At 44.1% G+C, this 26,839-nt stretch overlaps 1 protein-coding gene across 13 annotated transcripts in view; it reads right to left on the bottom strand.

Moving 5' to 3' along the window:
- The window catches only part of KIAA1217, a 497,403-nt gene that overhangs the window by 305,853 nt on the left and 164,711 nt on the right, over positions 1 to 26,839 (bottom strand). For 8 of the 13 annotated variants that reach the window (XM_079912072.1, XM_079912066.1, XM_079912078.1 and 5 more), the window contains exons 1-2: positions 21,606 to 22,188; positions 11,842 to 12,125 (exon numbers count right to left, since the gene is read on the bottom strand). In XM_079912072.1, coding sequence (XP_079768198.1) covers positions 11,842 to 12,125; positions 21,606 to 21,675 — 354 coding nt within the window. In that variant the 5' untranslated portion in view covers positions 21,676 to 22,188. Of the gene's footprint in view, positions 1 to 11,841; positions 12,126 to 21,605; positions 22,189 to 26,839 lie in introns of those variants that run through there. The other 5 variants (XM_079912073.1, XM_079912070.1, XM_079912071.1 and 2 more) reach the window with 2 other exon arrangements.

The following is a 26,839-nucleotide window of genomic DNA, read 5'->3' as shown; positions in this document are numbered from 1 at the left end:
GTCAATAACCTTGCCATAGATATTTGCTGAATACCTACTATATACTGGGCGTTGACGAAATAGATAATTAGGACAGTCTCCTGTCACCAAGACCCTCAATCATTCCATGAGACTCCATTCGACTTCTGATCTCCTGTATGAAATCTTCCCTCTCTGAAATCTCCCACTGCTCTGAATACAAGCTTTCTCATAACATTCCACCACTTTCTAACGTGTCCCATAAAACAAGAGTACCCAACAATAATTCTTCAGCAAATAGGTTTGGGAAACACTACCTATTTCATTCCTCACCCACCCGCTCCCAAATCTCCCACCTGGGATTCACAATGCCTTCTGGCTCATTAAAAGATCTGACCAGCCCTGCAATGTAGAAATTCATTTAACTTTGGTTAACCAAGAATGTCCCCAAATTAGAAACTTTCTCCCCATTCCCGAAACTGCTATTAACAGCCCAGGGATCTAGGATTCTGTAGAACGTACTTTTACAAAATGCTGGTCTCGATCATTGCCATTGAGAACGTACACTGTTTCGTGCTGCCCTAATGGCACTGGCCTTGACTTCCCCAGGAGAATGCTCTCCTTGATGAGAAGAGTTTTGACATGCATTCAACACCTGTTACAGTAGAGATATATTATCTCATGTAATCAGCACCCCAACGCTATTATCTCATTTCTATGGTTAAGAAAAAGCCTCAGGGAAATGGTCTGACTGGCCTGCAATCACACGGCTGAGTATCTCAGCATATATCAACTCACTCATACTGGATCCAAAAGTTGGTACTCTTTCCGCTAAAGCGATGTACACTTGGCAGGGCAGGTATTGTGTTTTGTATTTTCTATATACTGCCCAATGCCAAGGTCATAGTGTAGGACCATGATAAGTAACCATTTGACTGAATTAATCCAAGAAAACACTGCAGGGGGAAGGATGAACAATGGCGAAGAAGTGAGCTTGATGAGTGAGGAGAGTTAGGACAATTCAGACGTTTGCAATATAACTTCTGCATCAATGTGTGGACTGCATCCTGCCGGTCTTTTCTGGATTCCTCAATACCAAAATTTCCATCTAATTCGGTGGCAATTTTCTCTAGGTTTTACTGATGATCACTTTCCAGGTGTCTCCTGCCACGGCGCAGCTCTACTTGGGTTTTTGACTTCCCCCAACTTTCCCACCTACTCCCAGGCACCCTTCAGCAGATTTTCCAGTCGAATCTTATTTTGATTCTTTTTTTTTTTTTTTTTTTTTTTGCAGAGCCCTTCTTAATATAGCACTGCTCTCAGAATGTGTTCTCCTGCTCTTCCTCAACACTAATTAAAATGAAAGCTAACGCGGGGGTTGGTGGTACCCAATTAAACATGGATCAAAAGCCATGCGCTATGAATGATCCCCATTCAGTATTCTTTCTCTCTTTTTCTGTATCCTGTATGAGTAATGTAAACTCGATGTCAAGTTTACAAGTAAAAACTACCCCCCCTTGAATTTAGTCTTTTTTTTAACTGAGTCCCCACCACACATCGTACTACGTAATATTCCAAATCTGCTGAAATACACCTCCCCCACCCTCTAAGCCACAGTGCAAACTATCAGTCTTCTGGGAAATATCTCCAGGGCAGCTCTTTCATCTGATTCCTTGAGTAGCATCATCTGTTAAGTATCATAATGCTCTTTCTGCTTGTTTTTTTTTACTGTTGTTTTTCATCACATCCAACTTTAGATGACTATTGTTTCCCTTTGACATATCTAATAGTATTTGAAATTTCTGAGAACAAGAAATTTTTTTATACTGATTCTTTCAGTCCTATCATATTCTTTATTCACAAGCCTTTGGTAGTTCATTAAATACATACTCACACATACACTAATATACATTCTCCAAATACACTGTGTCATCCCGTTATGACATGTGCTCCTTTCCTCTGGAGGCACTGCTCTGGCAGTAGAAACATTTTCTCAATTTTTGCCTTTCTCAGATACACACCACGATTGATGCCATTGCTTCTCTTGTGCCAAATTCCTTTTCATCCCCAAACTGATTAAAGGCTGAGCTAATCAGGAGGCTGGTACTTCAGCCATTCTGGGATCACCACTAAATTTCTTACATATTGATGCTGGGCAAACTGCTCTCCCATTCCAGTCCTTCCTTATTTCTTCAATGTTTTGGAGTATTTTTGGATTCTGTCACTGATCAGAAAGATGGGATAATCTGGAGGGTAAGAGCAAGGCTCCCAAACCCAGGTAATAAGACTAAGTCCTGGTGCTGCTACCTACCTGCTGTGTCACTTTGGGCAAGATCTAACTGCTCTGTGCCATTCTGTTAAGTAAAGTTCATAATAAATAGTGTCTACCCCACTGGGTTTGGGGGAGGATGGACTATACTTATATGTGTAAAGAGCAACAGTGTCACAGTTTTGGCGGCTGCCGATAATATGTAGTCCTTGTAGGTCTTCTCCACTTTTCCACCACGATAAATAACAGCTGAGAAAACAGTGCTAAAGAAAACCTGAACGTTGAACTAAGATACTCTGTGTGCACGGCAGTCTGTGTAAGGGTGCTTCTTCCCTCTTCCTGTTGTGACTTGGTATTATTATTTGCTCTGCATACACTGTATTAGATTTCTTAACTGCCAAGAAGCTGTTTCCTTTTCGCTTAAGATTTAGGCAAGAAATTGGTCTGTAAACCCCAATTCAGTCATTAGTTTAAACAGCTAAATATGAGCTAAATATGTTATTCTACCGTCATCTTCCACTTTGGATTAGGATAAAGTAATAGCTCTAAAGAGGAAATTCTTAGCTGGGGGTCTATCTCCTTTACTATAACTTATAAGCTTTTCAGTTGTTTATTAATTTATTTACAAAATATGTATAATTGTATAAAACCTATCCCCCTACAATGTTAGCCTTTTACCAGATCCCAAGCCCTCCACTACATCTACGGTCTTAGTGTATCTTTAGTTCCCATTAGCCTTCCTTTCCAGGCTTTGCTGATACATTGATCCATGAATATCAGTGCATATTTGTGAATTTTGAACACTTCACATATCTGGGTTGATCAGGGTTAAGACAAACGGGATAGACAAAAATGTGATTAATTTGGAGCTTTTCATACATGACAGAGGGACTACATCTATCCCCAAGGTATAAACTGAGAGTCTGAAATCCATGGCATGAGGCGTGATCCACTGTGATGGAAGTTCTGCTATCACATAATTAAATCCATCAAAAATAAGTCTAAAGATGTCATTACATGGGGATTAAGAGAGACAAACCATTATGGATAAAAAAAGCTACGAGGATATACTGTACAACACAGGGAATATAATATTTTATAATAACTATAAATGGAGTATAGCCTTTAAAAATTGTGACTCACTATCTTGTACACCTGTAACATATAATACTGTACATCGGGACTTCCCTGGCAGTCCAGTGGTTAGGACTCCATGCTTCCACTGCAGGGGGCACAGGTTGGATCCCTGGGTCAGGGAACTAAGATTCCGAAAGCCATGCAGTGTGGCCAAAAATATATATATAGGGGACTTCCCCAGTGGCGCAGTGGTTAAGAATCCACCTGCCAATGCAGGGGACACGGGTTCAATCCCTGGTGTGGGAAGATCCCACATGCCGCAGAGCAACTGGGCCCGTGCGCCACAACTACTGAGCCTGCACTCTAGAGCCCACGTGCCACAACTACTGAAGCCCACGCGCCTAGAGCCTGTGCTCCGCAACAAGAGAAGCCACCACAATGAGAAGCCCATGCACTGCAATGAAGAGTTAGCCCCCACTCGCTGCAACTAGAGAAAGCCCGTGTGCAGCAACGAAGACCCAATGCAGCCAAAAATAAATAAATAAAATAAATAAATGTATTAAAAAAAACCAAAAAACAAATATATATATATATATATATATATATATATATATATATATAGTACATCAACTATACTTGAATGAAAAAGGTGCCATTACATGCAGATGTAAATCTATGTTAATATATTTATATTACATATAAATGTGATTGATGCTAGCGTACAGATAGGCATCAAGTGTTATGTACAACAAAGTAGATAAAACCATTCATTACATTTGGGAAAGCTAATGTAAGGAAATGGGGGTGGGGGAGGATTTCTTTCTTAAACTAAATTCCACGGCCAAAATCTGCATAAACCGAATATCCCTGTAGGTGCCAGAACCAAGATGCTGTGGTGAAGGGAAGTGACAGGTGCCACTTCTGGGCCAACATATTTAAGAGTCTGTGCGGAACCACTGGCTCCCTCTTTCCCTGTCACGGTGACTTGGAATCCATGTGTTAAGATGGCATCACCACACCATGGATATAGCCTGAATCACAAAGTCACTGCAAGGACAGCTTCTCTGGAGAGGTGTGCAAATAACTGACTTTGTGTGCATGAGAAATAAAACGTCCTTGTGTCATACCACAAAAAACCTACCGGGTTTACTTGTTATGCAGCATAATCAAGACCATCCTGATTAACACGTCAGTTGTAAGATATACCTCTCCTCTTGGCTCCTTTCTCTTTCTAACTCCCATTTGAATGGGGCCAGCCAGCTACCGAAAGCTAGCATGCAAGGGAGAGAAGTCAGCAGAGGTAACCTGCACCATCGTCTGTGATTTGTGACATCAAACGCCTTCCCCACAATAATATGTTACTTGCTTTGCCCTAAAATCGTGTTACCCTCATTCTTCGTCTGGGAGGCACACAGCACAGCCCTTGAAATCACAGGCTCTCTGCGACTGGCAGTATTTTGATCTGGTAACACTGCCTCCTCTCATCTATGAACTTGGCTTTTCATCCAGAAAGCTTCCTCTACTGAAGGTAAGGTCAAGATCATATAAATTGTTGGGAGAACACTTTCCTTTTTAAAAACTATTTCACTTTCTACATTCTGTGTATACTTCACAGAAACATTCCATAGATCCTTATAATTTCCTTGTTTTTTGCAAGACGGAGGTTTTTTGGGGTTTTTTTTTACCCCCTCTTTCTTTCCATTGTTGATACTCTTGATTGTTCTCAGTGAGTTACTAAGGAACAGGAGTAAGAATGCCTTCATTCTACCACCTGGAAATGGTGCTCACTTTTTTTTTTTTTTTCCTGCGGTACACGGGCTTCTCACCGTTGTGGCCTCTCCCATTGTGGAGCACAGGCTCTGGACGCGCAGGCTCAGCCACCATGGCTCACGGGCCCAGACGCTCCGCGGCATGTGGGATCTTCCCGGACCGGGGCACGAACCCGTGTCCCCTGCATCGGCAGGCGGACTCTCAACCACTGTGCCACCAGGGAAGCCCCAACAGTGCTCATTTCTTAATACCTGCTCTTCTGATTCAAATGCAGTTAAGACTTCTCTTGTCTTCTGTCTTTAACTGTGTGATTTTCATGATTCTTGACAAAATCAGTTATATACCATCCGAAAAGGAGATGTCAGTCAAAGGAATGGATGTTTATTTTTTAACTGATGTAGAGTTGATTTACAATATTGTGTTAGTATCCGGTGTACAGCAAAGTGATTCAGTTATATATATATGTTTTTTCAGATTATTTTCCATTATAGGTTATTACAAGATATTGAATATAGTTCCCTGTGCTATCCAGTAAATCCTTGTTGCTTATCTATTTTACGTACAGTAGCTTGTATCTGCTAATCCCATACTCCTAACTTATCCCTCCTCTCCTCCCTTTCTCCTCTGGTAAACAAAAGTTTGTTTTCTATGTCTGTAAGTCTGTTTCTGTTTTGTATACAGATTCATTTGTATTATTTTTTAGATTCCACATATAAGTGATATCACATGATATTTGCCTTTCTCTCTCTGACTTACTTCACTTAGTATGATAATCTCTAGGTCCATCCATATTGCTGCAGATGGCATTATTTCATTCTTCTTTATGGCTGAGTAATATTCCATTGCATATATATACCACATCTTAAACCAACTGACTGTTGATGGCCACTCTGGTTGTTTCCATGCCTTAGCTATTGTAAATAGTGCTGCTATGAACATTGGGGTGCATTTATCTTTTCACATTAGAGTTTTTGTCTTTTCCTATGTATGCCCAGGAGTGGGATTGCTAGATCATATGGTAGCTCTATTTTCAGTTTTTTAAGGAAACTCCATACTGTCTTCCATACTGGAGGAAGGGATAATGTTGAGCTTGAACTTGAAACTCTAGTTCCAAGTTCCATAGTACAGCTCTTCACTAATGGATAAAGTTCTTTAGAGGCTGTTTAAAAGACTAGCATGAACTAGAACTTGAGATGGTTCTGACTAAACAGACTGATAGATATCTTCCTTCTCTTCACTTCCACAGTTGGCAGCATAATTACATGCAGGCTCCAGATATGCTGGACTACATACAGTAGACAGCGGAAGTGGTGCCCAACTCACCAGGCACTGAGAAAACAGCTCTAGTGTCATTTCCACATGGACACACAAGAGAGACGCTAGGGAGACCTGAGGGGCCCTCAGAGACAGCAACAGGTCGGACAAAATGCCTCCTGGACTTATGGACCCCATTTCAGATACTGTCATTGTTCATGTGCTTATCTCCTTATTTTAACCCTCCACAATGTTCACGTTAAAGGAAAATAACCTTTATAGCTCTCTCACTCTTTGTACTAAATGGAAGAACACATTAGACTTTTAAGTTAAAATGTACAGTGGTCCCTGGGAGCCACGGGGGATTGGATCCAGTACCCACTTCGGATAACAAAATCCAAAGATGCTCAAGTCCCTTTCACAAAATGACATAGTGTTAGCATATAACCTATGTACACCCTCCCATATACTATGACTCATCTAGGTCACATAATACCTAATACAGTAGAATGTTATATAAATAGTTCTAAGTATAATGCAAAGGCTATAGAAGTAGTTGCCAGAGCTCAGCAAATTCAAGTTTTGCTTTTTGGAACTTTCTGGAATTTTTCTTTCCCAATATTTTCTATCTGTGGTTGGTTGAATCCAAGCATGTGAAACCCGCAGATACGGAGGTCCGACTGTGTTCCTCTTTCCTCCAAAGATTTGACCACGTTAGATACAAGAATACACATAAACTAATACTCTGTAGAATACTATATACCTAGTTAGTTAAATAGAAATTCTGTGTGTAACTAGGAATAAGGACTGAATCAGGACTGAAAAATTATTGAGACTAGGAGTGGACAGCTGGCTTCTGTAGGAGAGAGGCCAGTTGGACATCTGTTTCTTCACTAGAAAAGACATGAAAGAAGAGCACTTCCAAACTGTAGAGTGACACAGTGACGATGACCGAGAGAGATGGCTGAACTACAGACCTTTCTGAACTCAGAGCTATTTCAAAAAAGTAACTTTCTGTCAAGGCAAAATATATACTGGAATCTATTTTCTATGGTTATCTCATATGCTCGGGAATTGAATAAGATTTCTCTTTTTAAAGAAATGGCAATGGAATGAATGTCTCTATTGCCTGACCCACTGTGAGCTACATAATTTGTTATCAAAACTTTATAAAAATGAAAGGCAGAGGAAGCAAACACCAAGGTCAAAAACAAATGGAGAGACCACAGACTTGGGAAATTCAGACCCTGGCTGACCTGCTGGTTTCTTGACTTGAGGGAAATTGTTTAGCCTTCCTTAGCTTCTTAGCCTCAGTCCCTTCTGACTGACCAAACTGTCATCAATCTCTTTACCCCTGGATTCCCCACCGCTATCTGGACCAAACAAATGGTACCTGTCACATTCTAATTGTATTAGAAATATTCACTCATTCATTTATTCATTCAACAAAAATTAATCATGCCTAATTTCGGTTGTGTGCTCCCATAAATGCTGACTTTACAAAGGTGATTCAGACAAAGTTCTTGCTCCAAAAGCATATTTTAGATGAGAGAAGAAACATAAGTAAAAGCACAATAAAGGCACGATTAGATGCTACGATACAGGTACTGCAAGATGCTATGACCAGCTCAGCAGGTGTGACATTTAGGCTGGATCTGGAAAGATTAGTCTCTGCATGTGAATGCCTCATTTCTTTTACTGACTTGAAGGCAGGGGCCATGTCTCTTTGTCTGTATTTCTCACAGTGCGTTTTCCATGGTAGGTGCCAAATAAATATATATGGGATGAATAAGTGAAAGAAATCCAAACTGGAAGCTTTTAATGAAGGAAAAATACAAGCGAATTTCAGAACTATAACAAAATTGTGCTCTGATAATGGTAAAAATTAACTCCTTCAGGTACCCAAATATGTGTTGATAAAAAAGTGAAATGACTTTAAACACTAATTTGAAAATAAGAGCCTCCGAGGCTCTCCTTTTGGACATCACAAATCAGAATACTGTCATGCTAAGAGCTGCCACTGAAACAGGAAGAGAATCCATCATTCTCTTTCTCAATACTCTGTGATATAGGTATTATCTTCCCTTGACAAATGAGGTAACTGAAACAGAAAGATTAAGTCATTAGCTCCAAATCATGCAACGAGCATATGGTGGAGACTGGATTCCAACCCAGTCCTGCCTGACCCCAGAGCCAAGCCTTTCCGCTGCCAGATGATGCAGCTTCACAGCCCGCCTGCCTCACAGGAGTCTGCTGGGGAGTCAATAAAGATCCCGTCTACTATTATGCAGATAAGCCCTATTCCGCAATACTGTCACCTGCATTTTTTAAAGATAGTAGAAGAGAGTAAAGGAAACCTTTGTGCTTTTCAATAATTTAGACAGAAGAAAATTCTTGACTGACTTATTTTCAAAGTCTCCAGTATAAGTTTTCAACCAGGAATCTTCCAAGTGTTTGAATTCATATTTCAAAACATAAGGCGTGCTCTGATTCTCCTGATGTTTGATACCAAGGAATTAGAACCTGGATTCCCTCAGCACCAAGATATTTCATGTATAGTAACTGGATACAGCATTTTTGTCACGTTATCCTTGACTTCTCTCACTGGCGCTCTTCTCACTAAGGCCACTTTTCTGGGAAGCAACCAAGAAAACAGCCACCAGAAGAGTCTGCGGTGTTTAGAAACTCCCTATCTGGAAAGTGCATCAGACCTGTGATATGTGCATTCCTCCTTACGGCGGGTCACGTGATCTTCCTGTAAAGGAAGCCTGGAGTCATCCATTGTCAGAAGGTCAGGGAGGAGCAAAGCGTGTTGTGGAGAAGAGGACAGGAAAGATGAAATGGGCGGTAGGAGAAAAAGAATGAAAAAGACAGAAGGTGAAGTGCTGTCTATAGGAATTTCCTAAGTCCTCACCTAAGCTTATCTCTCATGTTTACAGTGCTGATTAAGGTTCCTTTGCAACACAGCAGCAGAAGGAAAAACGTACACACAGATCCACGCATCACAACCTTTCCCCTTTTGGATAGTCAGCTTGAAATACACAAGAATTCATCTCAAATTACCCAACGAAGGGGCAGCTGACCAGCCGTGGCCAGACTACATTATGGCGGAGATGCAAGTGACAGGAGATTGGAGCTTGAGGCCACTCAGCCACATTCATTACTCTCTGTCTTTTGACACCATCGCCCTTTACAACCTTCTGGTTATTTTTAGGCTCCCCATATAATAACTTTATCCAAAGCCATCATCATCATGGTAGTAGCAACAATTATGACATCACAAATAATAACAGTTACAGCAATTGAAAAAATTTTTAAATGGAAAAGTTAACATTTTTGACAGACTAATTTCTATATTTCTCTGCAAAATAATACATTTTAACTTCAAAAATATACATTTGCCTTCCTCACTCAACACAAATCAACTCTCTAGCCTCCTTCACCCAGATCGCTGTCCCTATAGCCTCTTTCTCTCTCTCTCTTTCTCTCTCTCTCTCTCTCTCTCTCTCTCTCACACACACACACACACACACACACACCATGTCCCTTATCCCTCATACACAGACCATACTATCTACTCTATACGCAATGATTTTCAACTAATAGAACAGTGGAATAAACAAGGATTTAGATTTAACTGGATTCAAATTCCAACTTTTCTTTACCAAATTGTATAATCGTAACTGTCCTGAGTTTCCTCGATCTGAAGAGCACTGGATAAAGTATGATGCCTCATATATTATGACACAGAGAGAGGCACAAACTCCATTAATTAAATGGATAGTGTCCAACTATCAATAGAAAATAGAGGTATTTTTGTTATATGTCAACTATATCTCAATCAAACTGGGATGGGGAGATAAATTTAAAAAATAAATAAATAGAAATAAAAGCAAATAGGGGTATTTTCTATATATGCTTGAAGTGAAGATGGCCATCCTTTTCTTATTTACTGAAGAATTAATCTGCTCATCTCTACTACATCAACCCGGATTCTTCTCTTGTTTCTCTTCTTCTGGGCCTACTGCCTCTTGGGAATGTGAACTTTTCAACATACAGTTCATGAGGCATATTTCACATTTTTAGGCACTCTGATGAAGATTCATAGAAGAGAAGCTTCCATTTAAAGGGGCACAGGAGACTGCGGATAAAGTATAGATTTAAATTACTCAGGCTGGTGCCAATCTCCGCTTCCACGGACGATCAAAAGGCGAGTTAGACATCGCTTTTGTAACTAACTGGCGAGAGAGCAGACTTAAGACACAGAGCTTGTCTCTCTACCTGTCTCTCTACTAATTTCGATTAGTGTCGAAATCAATAACAGCCTGCCCTTGTCCCGACCAGTCCTATGGCTAAGTGTGCTCTGCTTCCGTTACCATGGTCTCCATCCGCAGATGGAGACGCCTATCTGTGAGGGGTACAGAGGAGGGTGGCCCCCCCAACTCCTGTAACCCCAAACCCACGCTGTCTGCTAACAAGTAACTATACACACAGCCAAGAAACAAAAGCATCCCGAGCCACAGTCGGGTGGTGGTATCTGTATGGTTGTCAAGATAACCTGAGAAAACAGGTAGCTGATGACAGCAGAAAGCCAAGAGCGCAAAAGGAAAACATCTCCGATTAGAAAAGAGAAAAGAGCAGAAAACAAAACCCTAATGTCAGCTTTTTAAGGAAAAGGGGTTCATCACAAGTCTACCCCTTTGCATGCTCTGTTTTAGCCTGAAAAATCTATGTACGTACGTATGCATGTATTCATTCATTCACTGTGCCCAGCACTCAGTGCTATCGGGGTTCACATTAGTTGGTCCCGTGCTTTACTCAGTCAAGTGATACCCGTGCGTTGCCTGCACTTTACATGTATTTGTGGCTGAAGGTGGGATGCTCTTTTAGGGGAACTGCATATTCTCCGGGTCTCTCTTCTCTCACCTCCGGTTCTCTGACTGTTGCTGATAAAAAGGGCTAAGCCGTCAGGTCAAACCAATCTGCCTCCTTCCCATAACCCCCCAAAGAGATCTGGGACAATGCAACAGTGGGCACAACCCACTCAACTATTTGTTTCCCCTTTAAACTGAAGGTCTTTACTTTCCCTCATGTTCATTGAAGAATGAGCTTTGCACGGGGAGGGGGAATCGGATGAAGGTGGTCAAAAGGTACACACTTCCAGTCATAAAATAAATAAGTACTCGGGATGTAAAGTAAACATGATAAATGTAATAATACTGTCGTAGGTTATATATGAAAGCTGTTTAGAGAGTAACCCTAAGAGCTCTCATCACAAGGAAGAAAATTGTTTTTCTATTTCTTTCATTTTGTATCTAAATGAGATGATAGATGTTCACTCAATTTTCTGTGATAATCATTTCGTGATGAATGTAAGTCAAATCATTATGCTGTATACTTGAAATGTACAGTGCCACAGACCAATTATATCTCAATAAAAGTGGAAGAAGAAGAAGAAACAAACAAAAAAAAGAATGAGCTCCGCAGAGTGAAACGGCAGCATATATCTGTACCTGGTCTCTCAGCCTCTCTTGGTGGCCCATGATGGCTGTGGCATGATGGGGGTATTTCTGCTTCAGATGTTCTAGGAAAGCTTCTCTCTTACGATCCATCTCTGATGTTTGCATTCCCAGTATTTCTTTGGAACTTCGAGGTCCACCTAGAGTGTGTCTCCTTGGGATGTTTCGGGAAGATTTGGAAGCTGAAACGCGACTGTTTCCATTAGAAAGGCGTTCCTTGGTTCTGCGACATTCTGCATCTTCTAAGGATGCTACCTGCAAATTGCTCTTTCCTTGCTCTGAAAAACAAAAAAGATACAGCTCACAATTAATGATTTCACACTAGAAATCTCATCTACAGGGCACCAAGAGCATTTGGAGCAGCTGTTAAAACATGAATGCAACTTAGCACATTTGTGCGTGTGTGTGTGTGTGTGTGTGTGTGGCAAGAAGGGGAGCAAATCAACAATCGAAGAAATATGCAAAACTGCACTTTAGAAATCAAGATGTTGAGGCAAAAACTCTACCATTTCTGACTCCTTCCCTGAGGTTATTCAAAACAAGAACCCCTGGTCGGACTAGTTTGCAGGCAATTTGGGTTACCCTTCACCTTCATCTGTAATTACAGAAAAGTTAACTTCCGTGATTCTGATTATTTCTTTATTTTTAAACACAGTTTCATCCTGGTAACAGGATTTTGTATATTTTTATAATCTGAAGGTGGTTTCTGAAACATCTGTTTTATCTCCAAGACCAAAAATAGCCGTTATAATCATGGACACGTGAACCACTTGAAAATTCAATTTCTCCGTATTATCACAAACCAAGCAAGCCGAAGAATATTATTACAGGTAATAATCGAGGGGATGTAAAGGCTTAGACATGTTTTACTTGAAACAGACTTTATCTGAAATACTCAATGAAAAGGGAAGAGAGATGGTGCATTTTGAAGGTCCTGACCCAGACACCTGGCCTCTGAGCTGGCCAGGTAGGAACAAGTGATTCCTACTTAGAACTGAGCAACTGAGGCTGGCAACGACCACGCATAGCGAATCCCCACTCATTCTCAATGGGTGGCAAATGGAGTGTCAGGTTTGACTATTCCAGTTAACTGAGAAAGAGGAGTTACTTCCTTTTTTTTAAAAATGAATTTATTTATTTTTGGCTGCGTTGGGTCTTCGTTGCTGCATGCGGGCTTTCTGTAGTTGCGGCGAGTGGGGGCTACTCTTCGTTGCAGTGCGCAGGCTTTTCATTGCGGTGGCTTCTCTTGTTGCGGAGCACAGGCTCTAGGCATGTGGGCTTCAGTAGTTGTGGCACACAGGCTCAGTAGCTGTGGCTCACAGGCTCTAGAGCACAGGCTCAGTAGTTGTGGCGCACAGGCCTAGTTGCTCCACGGCATGTGGGATCTTCCTGGACCAGGGCTCGAACCCATGTTCCCTACAATGGCAGGCGGATTCTTAACCACTGCGCCACCAGGGAAGTCCCAGGAGTTACTTCTTAAAAAAAAAACACCAAAACAAAACAGAACAAAAAACAGAATAGGAAGAGAAAGTAATAAGCATTCTGAAGTACTTGAGAAGCTTGCAAGTTCTCTTCATGGAGAGCAGCTCATATACAGTAACGCAGACGCAGGCAGAGTAAGGTATCCTCGTCCACTGCATTCCCTGGAAAAGCACAGGGCTGGGTCTCAGGAGTCCTGCCTTTAATCCTAGACTCAGGACAAACGATGGGACCCCTCTCAGCCTCACTGTCTTCATTAATAAAATAAGCATGGTTGAACTGCTATTAGATATGCAAATTTAAATCTTTTAAATACTCTCTATTTGTTAATTTTTTAATTATTTTTTGGCTGTGCTGTGCCACGCAGCATGTGGGATCCCAGGTCCCCGACCAGGGACTGAACTCGCGCCCCCTGCCTTTGAAGCACGGGGTCTTAACCACCGGACTGCCAAGGAAGTCCCATTTTTTTAATTTTTAAAAATTTTTTATTATAAATATACTCTAAATTATTTTAAAAAAAATAAGTTTCCAATTTAAGAGTGTATTTGCTAATTATCTTAAAAAATTAAGTACAGAAAATACACCCAATATTTAAGAGTTTTAGGATAGAGTCTCAGAGAACTAAATCTTGACACCAGTGATATAAACCAACACGTGTCCAGAGTTTACACGTAAACTAGCTCCTCCAGAGGCAATGACACCAATACAGTTTCCCTCTTCTTTACCTAGAAATGCTCGTGTCTAGAACTGTAGGTACAACAGCCTTGCTTAGGCACAGAAAATACTGTAATCTCTGGCTCTTTGTCCTGCTCCAGTTTTTCACCCCTAGGTGTGTGTTCTGGTAATAATTCTTCTCGTTTACCCTTCACTTCTCATTACATGGCTAATTACAGCTTCTCCATCAGATACTGATGAGGAAAGGGAAGGGAAAAAAAAGAGCCCAATTAGTTCATTCTCCTTTTCATTAGTTTCAGCAGTACGTGTAGAAGGAGGAGAAGACAGAACTATTGGATTAAAAGACATTGAAAAAAACAAATAAATAAAAAGGCTCTGGGACTCAGTATGAAACCAGGGAGGCTCAAATCACTCCTGAAATAACGGAATTGAAATCTGGAAGAATGGGTGGAAATGGTTCCCTTTTTCTTCAAATGATGAGAAGAAGAGTCTTCCACTGAAAATCACCTTGAACATGGGAGCACCTCATGTTACGCAATTATTGAGTGAAGTATTTTTTCAACAGGGAAGGGGATGGCGGTAGGAATCACACAGAAGCCCTGAGCACTAGGCCCTGCTCCACTGCCAACTCTACATGTGGTTTTAGCCAAGCCGTCTGGTGTGTCTGTCTTGATTTCCTACCTACAAAGTGGAGAGTGCGATAACATTACCTGTGCTATCGATACTGCAGGATCAATAAGAAAATTGTGAGAAGAGAACGCGACTGTGTATTATGAGCTTTCATGCACGTGTTTCTTTGGAATTTCCCTTAGCACTCAGCCCGTGCTAATCATTAGTAAGCATCCAATAAAGACCTTTGGGTTGGAAAAAAAAAAAAGATATTGGGAGATTAACTATAATTCCATTCACTTAGTTTACCTTCTCGTTATATGGGCTCACGCGATGGCTACCTTATTTGTGGTTTCTTCTCTAACGACACAGAGGTAATAGGATCTACGGGATAAAGCCAGGTACAGAAAATGCCGTATCTCAGGTTGGTAAATATGTGGGCAATCTGAAGAGGTTCAGCCTTATCTTCTTGAGTGAGTGTGTGCATGTGAGTTTTGTATTAGCCAAATTTGTTATATATGTGATATAACACAGCTGACTTCCAAGTGGATTTTTACGATTACTTTTTTTTCTTTTTTTTTTTGACCATACCGCACGGCTTGTGGGATCTTAGTTCCCCAACCAGGGATTGAACCTGTGCCCCCTGCATTGGAAGCACGGAGTCCTAACCACTGGACCGCCAGGAAATGCCCTTGATTACTTCTGACATCATGAAAATAATATATTTGAAAAGTCATCCAGGATAGCTAGATTAATTAGCAGGATGGAATCGCTGGGAAGGTGATTTCTTCACCTGGACATAACACAAGCATCCACATACACCCATAAGGATAAACACTCCTGTTCTTCAACTACCAACAAGGGCAGAAAGTTCCATTCGGCCTTGCTTTGCCACACAGACTCACAAGAACCATTCTGTTTCATCTCAGGATCCTCAGAAGGGGTCAAAACCGCCAGAACAGCAATCCCTTGGAGACTGAAAAGAGTTTTGCACGTTCTTTGAGATAAATTGGGAAAGGAGCGGGGAGGGGCAGAGCTGGGAGTTCAGAGTCCATCTGTCAACATCCACTTTTGAGCAGCCCCCAACTCTGCGACCCTCCGAGCCCCACCCTTCCTAACACTGCCCACTAAGAAGGTCACGTCAATCTTAGGTTACTTCTCCATTTTTTCTGTCGTGTGGATTCTTCTAAAATGTCTCCAGGTGCTTACGGAGGTTTAAGGCGAGGTGGAGGGCAGCAGCGAATGGCACCAGTGCACTGCCCCTGGCAGACACCTAACTGCCCTGGGCGCCCACTCCCTCCCCGGCCTCACCTGCCTGCCCCTCACTCAGCTCTGGGCCCCATCTGCTCACGGGTCCCCACCAGGCCCCTGCTCCACTTTCACGGCACCCATAACAACCCAACTGTTCCCACACGAAGCCTCCCGGTCACTGGAGCCTCTCCCACCATGAGACTCAGTTCTTGGAAGCCACCGACTCCCATGCCCGAGGGAGAGGAGACTGCTCTCCCATTCCGGTCATCTGGGGAGAATGGGATCTTTCAGCCGAGGAGGAAACAAACAAAGGGGAGCAGCAGAGGACGCGTAGTCACAATTCCACAGCGCGGAGTCAGAGATCTCAAGTCCCACCAATTCCTCACCATCCACATGGACATGCTGTCCCAGGCGTGCAAACAGAAACACAGTGCTAACCCTTGCCTGGAGGGCACTTTGGTGCTAACATTTAAGTCTGGGTGTGTCGAGCTGTTTGCTATTCTGGGAATCGGGGTCAAACAAATAATGAAGCTGGAGCCTGGAGACAAGGCTTCCAGTTTTCCCTCCCTACCCCTCCCCAGCCCAGAGCCATCCCTCCGGCAGCTCGTTTCCAGCTGGGAGCTTCCAGGGGAGAATGGCCCCTCCAACCCTTCCCAAGCAGGAGTGGGTGGGGATCAAGAGAGCAGAAGTGCCAGGGAGAGACTCTTCTGAGTTTCAAAGGGCCTCCTGGCTGGGATGGAGGCTTCTGGAAAGGAAAAGTAGAAAGTGGGGACATGGGGAGGGGCAGGTATGTACCAGGTATGCCGGGGAGGCAGAGGATTATGGAAGATGGGTCATCCAAAGGTAGACACCCACACAGCAAATCATCCTGCAGGCGGGAGCCGCGGGAGCTGCCGAGACTGGCTTCTTGGCCCCCTCTCGGGTTGCCTGGGCTGGGTCGGCTGACCTGCAGAATGGGATCCGGACCTGGCATCATTTAGGCATCCCACGCCTGCCTGCTACCCGAGAGCCAGGAACAGGGCTGATGGCTTTTCTGACATTGTATTCCTGGGTCAGATTAGGCAGGCCCTGGCCTCCTAGGGAAGGAGTCCCCCACTGCTTCCTAGTGGCTGCTGGTCAGCTGTCTCTAAGGTGTCGCTTTTTCAATTGTGCCGGGATGCTCTCTTGCATCGGAACATCGCGGGGAGTTGCAGCTTTGACTCGCTGTACAATCTACCTGGATCTACCACGGCAGCAGCCACATTTTGTCTGTCTGTGTATTCAAACCATAACATCCTCCTGTGCACACAAAAGACAAGTGCATTTTCCAGTCCCCTTCATCTAGCTGGGGTCTTGTTCTAATCCCGGGCAATGCCATGTGGGCAGAAGTGATGTGGGCCACCTGTAGTCCTGGCCCCTGACCTCCTGAATAATCTTCCGTGCCCTTTCCCTTTCCCCTTTGGCCGGTTAAATGCAAAAGCTCCAGCAGAAGCCTCCCAGAGCCTGGGGAATGGCGTCATAACTAGACAGAAGGAACCTAGGCCCCGGGGTGGTCTGGAGGTAAACCACCCAGCAGTTCCACTCGGCCAAGAATGTCCACATTCCAGTGCATTCAAAAGAATGAACCTTGATTATGCTAAGCCACAGACATTACGGCGATCAGGTTATCTGACTCCTACGTATCTATCACACATTCTGTTGGGGGCCCACAGGGTTCCTCAGTTTGCCAGCCCTCTTGTTAATATCATAAAGATCACCACCAGAGACAAACGGGCACAGAAATTACAGCTGAAACCAGATCATTATGTACAATGCTCTAAAAACCTTACAAAATTTAAAAAAAGAGGTTTCTGGAAGAGATTTTAGACAAAATAGCAACAGCCCCTCCCCTACCCAGGAGAGCATTGTTGTCTCAAAGGTTGGTTTGCTGATTAATTGATTGATTCATTTTTTTGCAAATATTTATTGAGTGACTGCTCCAAACACTGAAAGGAGTTAGGAAGTGTAGTGGAATGGCGATCTAGATAGACTTAATTCCCTTCCCTCAAAGAGGATCCACATTATAATTAGGGGGACAGACAACGAACAGATAATGTGCATATAAATGTCACACAGTGATCAGTGCTCTGAAGAGTAAAGCAGGATAAGAGACAGAAACCGATGGGGCAATTTTAGAGGAGACCGGGAGCAGAGACCAAAATGTCTGGGACTCCCCGAGCTTGCATTCTGTGGGGCTGCCAATACTATTCTTTTTTCCAGCTTCATTGAGATATAATTGACATGTAACCTTGTCTGAGTTTGAGGTGTACAATGTATTGAATTGATACACTTATATATTGTGAAATGATTACCACCACAGTAAATACTAGTATCTTAAGACACGGGAGAATCAGGGGTGGCAGAGGTAAGCAGGTGGCTGACTGCACTTCACTTGCACAGGGGTTTCAAGACCTTTGGGGCCAGAGCAAAAGCAGTCGCCTCAGGGCTGCTGTGGGTGGACAGGCATCCCCAGGAACCCCCAGGACCCCTCTGAGGAGTCCAGGGCCTTCAAAAGAAGCGTGATATGGTTAGATTCAAATTCAACCGCTAATTACTAAGCACCTCTGTGCACTTGCGAGTACCCTTTCACACTGTTATTACTCACTAGCTGACGATTTAGCCCTGGGAGCCTCATTTATAAGAGCTATTCTCGAGGTGACCATATGCGCCCAGTTTGCCAAACAGTTCTGGGTTACAACTGTCGTCCCAGCGAAATTATTTATAGCATTCCCCCCTTTCACTCTCAAAACTGTCTCGGTTTGAACAAGTTACATGATCACCCAAGGGATCCTTATCTATTGTAGATTGATAAACTCAAAGCCCTGGGGTGGTATAATTAGCCTTCTGTTCAGCGCGAATTTCTTGATCGCTGTCTCATGCCTGGTGCTCAGTTAGGTGCTGGGGATGTGAAGACAAAGAAGGTATGTTCTCTGCCCCCGAACACCACACTGCCACCGGCATTACAATGCCAAATGCGATCGAGTGTGCAAGGATAGGAGTGGGCGTGTGGCATCTCGGGTGATGCCGGTATCAGAGGCCTGGCCTCCCTGCGTGGGCCTCTCGCGCATCAAAGAACTGGAGAGGAGGCCACACTCCTTCACAGCACCATTTTCACCCAGGACTCAACCGGATCTTAGAAATCTAACTGGGATTCTTAGCTCCCTTTCACAGTCTCTCCAGCCTCCCTGACCTCTAAATGCTGGTGTGCCCCGGGGCGCATCTCTGGGACCTTTTCTTCTGCACATGGACCCAATCCTAGCCCATCGTTCACAATCCCCGGTCCCCCTCTCCTCAATTCCAGCCATGAATATCCAAATCGCAATCAACATCATCTCCACTTGGACGCCTGATAAGCCTCTCGATCCCACCATATGCAAAAGATTTTCTGCTCTCCACCCACTTCCAAGCCATTAAACACCCTCTCAGCTACTCCTCTCAAACACTTTCCCATTCAGGTAAATGGCAACTCCCCAAAGGCGCAGACCAAAATTTTTGAACTCATCTCTGACTCCTCTGTCTCTCGTACACCCCCATATCCAATACCTTGGCAAATCTGGCTTCATCCTCAATACTCTACTACCCTACCCGCTGGCCCAAGCGAGGGCCTGGTTTACTGTGGAAGCCTCCCAACTGGGCTCCCTGCCCTCCCCCACTCCCACTGGGGTGATTCTCAGTACAGCACCCAGGATCCACCCTTTATGAGACCACTCAGACCTGCCAGCAGCTCCCACCTCCCTTGAAACAGATGCCCAAGTCCTTACTACACTCTCACAGGCCCTACCCGATATGGCCTAGAATTATCTCTTAACCTCTTTTCTTCCCGTCCTTTCCCCACTCTGTTCTTTGAAAATGCTCTTCCTTCTTTCGGATGTTTGTTCAAATATCACAGCAGTGACGTTCTCCCTAATGACCTTACTACGGGTTCACCCCCTGCCCCCTCCCCACACTCAATCCTCCCTTTCCCTGCCTTATTTTTCCCCACGGCCTTATTTCCACCTAACAGAGTTACTAGCTAAAATAAAAGATGCCCAGTTAAATTTGAATTTCAGATAAATAACGAATAATTTTTAGCATAAGTATGTCCTGAATATTGCATGGGATATACTTATACTAAAAAATTATTTGCCGTTTATCTGAAATTCAAATTTAACTAAGCATTCTGTATTTTTCTTTGCCAAATCTGGTAACCCTGCCACCTAATATGCCATCTCTTTTCCTTATTTGTTCATTGTCTAGCTCCACCACTCCCCTTCCCCCCAAACTTGGCCCTCAGAATAAAAATTCAATGAAGGCAAGTGTTTTTAGTCTATTTTGGTCATTGCTGGATCCCCAGCAGCTAAAACAGTAACTCCCAAGTAACAGATGCTCAATATTCGTTGAATGAATGAAGAAAGAAAGTGATCACACTCAGTCTGACGGTCTCCAGCCTGTGAAGTATCTTCGAATTGCTACGGTTGTTTGAAAGTCGTTTCTTAAATCGGTCCCACTCTTGTTGCCCCTCTAGATTCTGAGTATTTTTATTTCAACAGAAGCCCAGAGGTTGAATTCCTGCTGGAGGATCCTGTCTATCAACATGGGGAGAGAAAGGGAGGTGAGGGAGCCCCACTGAGGAGAGCGTGGTGCTTTGGAAGCACAAACACAGCTGGCTAGTTGATGGCTATGCGACTGGGATTCTCCAGGATTTACTGGTCTTAAGGTTTCCTGCATTTCACTGGTGGGTGGGTGGGAGTGTGTGTGCGTCTATCTCTTCTAATTGCATTTTCTTCTGTCTGGCTTAGTTTTGCATTTTCGGTGCGGATGAGTCATTCGTTACTTCCCTTTTGCCTTTTTAAAAAACACACACCTTTCCCCCTGTGCAGTTGCTTCTCCCACGCACATCACAGCAGCCCGGCAAACACCGTTACTAACTGGCCCCCGGATGAACCTGGGATAGGCTGGGGGCTGGGGGCTTCTCAATTGTTTGGTGTCTGAACATGCTGCCTGTATGATACTGCAGGGTAGGCTCTGGAATCACAGACGTCAGACACTGCACAGCAAAGGAGTCCTTTCTCCACTGCAACCCAACCCCACTGCAAAATTTCTTTGGAACAACATAGGCTTCTGGAAATTCCCTACAGAAAAGACAAGTCTATTATAAACACAAAGGGAAACTGCTCGGAGAAAATTATCTAACAGCTCCCAACTTTTGAATGAAAGCATACAGAAAATTCACCGAGTTTTCCATCTCTCCCCCACTTGGACAAGTGCTCCCCTGCTGTTCCGATCTGGAAAAGAAAACAGCCCAAACTCTGCGATTTAACTCTCAAATACGACAAAACTTGCATCCAACGTGCCTTTGCCTCATGGAATCCCCCAACCAATGAATGGAAGTGTTGCCGTCCCAGAAAGAGCTTTCCAGAAAGAGCTCCTCTCTCCCACGGCTGGAGCCGTGAGTATGAAAAGCTGCTTTTAGCGATATATTTGTCATTGCCTAGAGATCTAGCACGTACTGACGGCTTACGGGGCTACAAACGTGACATCACCCCGCCACTTCTTTTACTAACTAAGCAAATCCTTCCAGAGATAAAGTCCAGCTCACAGCTCTCCACTCAGTTTGGGAAACGCACCACCCCAAGAAATACGCCTTTTCTGTGCCAGGCGCCCGGTCTGCAGTTCTAAAAAGCAGCCTCCAGCGGCGAGGGACACGCGGAACCGTAACTCCATCTTTGAATGAGCCTGTTACTTACCCTGCATCTGTCTGCTGTCTGCTGAGTAAGGAAGGCACGGCTCACATTTCTGGCTTTCATTTTCTTCCATTGTCCCTGCCTACGGCCCAGGCCCTTCGCTGGTCTTTAAACTTCAGAGCGCAGTTCTGAAAAAGCTCCCAGAAAGCGCCTGGAAGGGGGCCCGGGGGTGGGGAGGAGGGAACGGTGCGAAACCCCACCCCAAACTACTCTCCACTCCGGTACAAAGTCTCTCTCGCCGGGGAAAACTGCATTCCAGCGCCGGGCCTCCCGCGTCCCCCCGCGCGCGCGTCCCCGCGTCCGTCCGTCTGTCCGCCCGCCCGCGGGCCGGGCCCCCGAGGAACGCGGGCTGTGCCCAGGCCAGTCCCGCGCCGCGCGCTCCCGTAGGCCCCAACAGGTGATGCGCTCTCCTGCCCGGGACCCGCACGGCCTGTGGCCCCTGCCACCAACTGCGGCGACTCCGCAGCCTAGGAAGGAAAACATTTCCCAGGATCGCCGGCAGGAGCCTTTGCTGGAAGCCGCTTCTCCCGTCTCTTTAATCTCAGACACAGAATCAGCCTTCCCAATAGGCTGATATCCAGAGAAATAAACAGCCGACTGCGGAACGTCCCAAATTTCAGTGAAATCCCATTTTAAAAGGACAGTGAGAAAGACAGGGTATATGCTGAAGGTTCTTGAGTAAACACTTCCCGGCACCAACTGTTTAGAACTTGATTAACAGACACAAAGAGGCAGCTGACTTTTCACGCAATCAACTTCAATCTCTTCAGCTGGACTTAAAAAGTCTGTACTCCTTTCCCTACACTTTCTCGACTCTTCTTCCTCTCCCCAACATACACACACACACACACACACACACACACACACACACACACACACACACACACACACACACACACACACACACACGTTGATCACAAATCTGAAAAGCAAACTAGTAAAATCAACCTTTTGAATCTCTCCAGTTAATGACTTTAAAATATTTGAATGGATTCAATGCTTTTCTTTGGAAGGGACAGGGTTACATCCAACTTACTCATTCTCCCTTTAAACTACCTACAAATATTTATTTTGTTCTTTACCCAGTCCTTGAAACACTGGCAAATTTCCCAGAAAGTGAAAAGAGGAGGCACAGTGTCCACAAAAAAAAAACAACAACAACAAAACGGGAAACTAATCTGAGCAACGTGGGTGCTGCTGTTTCAGATACAGACAAGTAACACGCTCCCTGGTAGGGACAGCGTGATATTTTAATCTGTAGGAGCCCCATCATTTTGGGGGGTGGGGAACACAGAGGTTAGGCCGCTGCGCATAACTTGAGCCAGTTTACAGGTCATTCAGGCAAGGTTTTAGATTAATTTAGATGAAGAACGTGTGCAGAACAATGGCTGGCCTATGCTCCTGATTCTGACCTTGAGTCACCTGTGTGCTTTGGCCGCCTGGGGGACATATTTTGGCCACTTAGGAGAAGAAAGATTCGGAAGGCTGTAAAGGACAAAGAAAAGTCATCCTGCCAGGAGGTGAGCTCAACTCACATCAGGAAGGGAAGAAGAGACCCCTCAACTCCTAAAAGAATTTTTCTTGAAACCCAAGAAGTGGTAGATCATCTAGAAAGTTAAAGCCAAGCCTGGTAGCAGGAAGGCAGGCAGTTGGGTTTGAAGGCGCAGGTAACTCAAGGACTCCGTGACTTTGCAACAGAAGGACCTGGTAATCTTGCTTTAAGGAGGAGCTAATTTTACACAGTTTCTGTACTGGTAGCCTGCGGCAAAAGCCAGCCGAATCTCCTTTCAACCTGACTATTTCCTTGGGTACAAAGTGCTTATGAAGGAGGGATCTGTGTTCAGGCCCCCAGGTCCAGATTATCCGGATCCTTGTATAGATGTTGTGTATTTGTCTTCAGATGATTCATGCCAGAAAGGATGGGGGCAGGGCAGACGGAGAGAGAGAGCAACCCTGCAGCACCAGGTCATCAGCCTAAACCAGATGTCCCTGGGCTTTGGGCTCTGACACCAACCTGACTCGATGTGGTGTGTGAAGAGCCTGCTTCTGGCAGTTTCCACCTGTCACCTGACACAGTACAGAGGCCCAGGAGAGTGCAGGGTCCCAGGATGAAGGAGGTAGCAAGGCACCTCCAAGGGCAGTCCTCAACAAGCAACAGCACCCCGCCCTACCTGGGCCCTTCCAGACTAGCTCAATCCAGGAAGAAAAGGTCCATTTTGAGATGCAGATTTTGCCTGCCTGGGGCTGTTTGGAAAGTGTGAGAGCAGAAGAGCTCCTCTTTATGACGCCCGGGTAAGCAAGATGGGGGCAGCTCTCCAAGCATCCTGAACTCTGCTTAGTTTCCTGGCAGCCCAAGGAACCCCCTTGGGGGACCACGTGTCTTAGCTGATCGAACCCTCCCCTCCCCCAAAGCAAAGCAGACTGCTGCCTCTGTAGACATTCCTCGAAGCAGAATTCTCTGGGGAATGCACAAAAGAAAAAGGCATTAGCAGTGAAGATCATTAACATAAATCGTTAAGGACCATGAAATTTAGACATATTTACAGTAAAACATGTTCTCCTGAAGTCAAACTTTCTGACCACAATATGGGGGAAAGCTTCTTCTCTACTCATTACTGGCCCTTTGTTCCTCCTCCTTGAGCACAGGAACTGGCAACACTTTGAGAGGCTCTGTGTTAATGCCATGGCACTATTCTATACATCTCTCCCCAAAACACACAGCCCTTTACTAAGAACTTTTCGCTGATTGTCAGTTTCTCTGAAAGGGGTCTCTGGAAAACAGTAACTGTATTCTACAATCTACATTAGCTTAGTAACTCATATCTTCATGAAACACACTATTATTGTCATTGCCGTTACTGTGGAGATGTTCCTTCTGGAAGAAACACTATTTGAACTGGATGTATACAAGGCTTTTCAGTTTAATTTAATTTCTGGATTAAAAAATTGCTAGGACAAACCAATCTGCCTACTGCCAGACTTTGAAATTTGCTGTGAAAGGCGTAAGGAAAGCGGGAAGAACTTGACATGTGATTCTCCCACAGTCACACAGAGAACTACAAGAGGTTACCAGCAGGCTACATTTTCAACTCCATTTCAGTTAACCAGCAAGGGTGCAAGACGATTTCTTGGTTAATGGCTCCATATGTTGGCAATTTGTGACTCAAAGTGAGCTAAGACACAGAGACGTGTCATTTAGAAGGAAAGACGGGACTTCCCTGGCAGTCTAGTGTTTAAGGCTCCACGCTTCCAACGCAGGGGATGTGGGTTCGATCCCTGGTTGGGGAAGTAAGATCCCACATACAGCGTGGTGTGGCCAAAAAAAAAAAAAAAAAGAAAAACATATCATCTGAATAAAGACAATGTAAAAATAAATAAAAGGAAAGACAACTGATGAGATAAAAGAGTGATGTAAGGGCAAATGGTGATTTTGCACTCAGAGCAAACCTATGACTGGACTGGGCCATTACTGGTTGTGATAATAGAACTTCAACAGGCATCGCCATGCTGGGCATTAATCACAAAAATCATAAACTGTTGTGTATGACTTCTCGGCAGGCCTATTTAATTACAGGGCTGAGGAAAGCATGTCAACTGCCTTTGTGTAAGTTTTTCAAGAGAGAAATCATGGCTGGAATCAAGCATTTGTGGAATTGTGCTGCTATGTTTCAATTTTTGTTTTCTTTTCTTTCCTTTTTTTTTTAACTTTAAACCCTATTAAGAACACGAGAGCTTAAAATGGTATGACATTGGGACACAAAAGAAATAATTATTGCTGGGCCAAGTCATAAAATATAATTTTCCAAGACCTTGATAACTGTGAAAGTCAAACAAAACGAAGTGAAAAACGAGCAACAATGTTTCAATCAGAGACCTCATGTCTGACGTGTCACCCACCTCCTTTTCTAAAGGACACACTGTTGTGTGTCACTCTGTAAGTCAGAAATAAAGGACTTTTGACAACTGGGAAAACATTTGCTTAAATGGGTGATCTGGTGAATGAAATGCAGGATCTTCAATCCTACTGTTGCCAGCTGTGTGTCAGCTGGGTAGGGCGACTGTATACTTAAATATAAACCAGAGCACTTGTGATAGGGAAAGGGGACACCATTAATAATGACAACAGGACAAGATGCAGAAAGTATGACTGTCCCTGGCAAACCAGCACAGATGGTCACTTACGTGTAGTCCAAGATAAGCCCTACGTACTCCTCTGGTTTCCAAATGCAAAATGAACATAATAATGCTGCTTGAGTTTCCCAACACAGACCTCAAAAGAGAAACTTAAGCATTAGTTAAAGGTGTGAACCTCATCTCTGTATTACAAGCCCCACCAATTTCACATCAAGAAACACAAATTCTACAATATGATATTCTGTATGATTCATCCACCAAAACAGAATTTTCCTTTCTGTGTTTAGGGCGAAGATCTCACAGATGGGACCAGGTAAGCATTTATAGCTCCAGCATCTCTCCACAGAATAACCAATCTTCCTCACAGTTCTTAAAATCCCCATTGCTCCAAAGAGACCCTGCTGGCCAAGGAGAAGGGAGGTGGCCAAGAGCCCCCCGCTCCACTCAAGTCTCTCTATTCCGATGTCCTGGAACTTTCCTCCCCGACGTCATAACAAATTCCTCATGAGCCACACTTAGATCCAATGTGTTAATGCTTTAAGCAGATTTGCTTTCTTTTCAAAAGAATCCATTGATGTTAGTTTTTATTGGGGTTTCTTTTTATCTCTTTTAAGTTGCTAGATACAGGAGAGCACAGACCTCCTCTGCAACACACTGCAGCTAAGCTGCCATGTGTGCAGTACGTCAGGGTGGAGCTCATGCGGGGTCACCGCAGAGCCGGTCTGGATCCCAGGTGGCAGCTTTTAAGTGAAAACTGCAACTTGTATATGCTCATGCCTTTTCTCCCAGAGTGAACTAAACCATGACATAGTCCACAGAATTCCTAAAGGCCCAGGATGGAATCCACGGCAATGTGAGAACTTCCACAGACGTTAGTGCCCTGCTGGCTTCCTCGCCTTTCCCAGTGATACCATTATGAACCCTTTCAGTATGGAGTATTTGGTGAGGCCTCACTGGAAAGGGACTTCGCTGGCCTATTTCTGCTTTGGGGCTTCTCCACATGGCCTCCCTCAAAAGCTGCGGTGAGCCATCGGGGGTCGTGGGGGAACAAGAACTAAGGGGAGCCAATCACAGAGCCAGAAGACTGGGATCCTGTGGTTCCC

The sequence above is a fragment of the Stenella coeruleoalba genome (assembly GCF_951394435.1).
Source record: "Stenella coeruleoalba genome assembly, chromosome: 2".
Classification (NCBI taxonomy): domain Eukaryota; kingdom Metazoa; phylum Chordata; class Mammalia; order Artiodactyla; family Delphinidae; genus Stenella; species Stenella coeruleoalba.
Note: the sequence above shows the minus strand (reverse complement) of the source record. Positions and strands in the feature narration are given on the sequence as shown.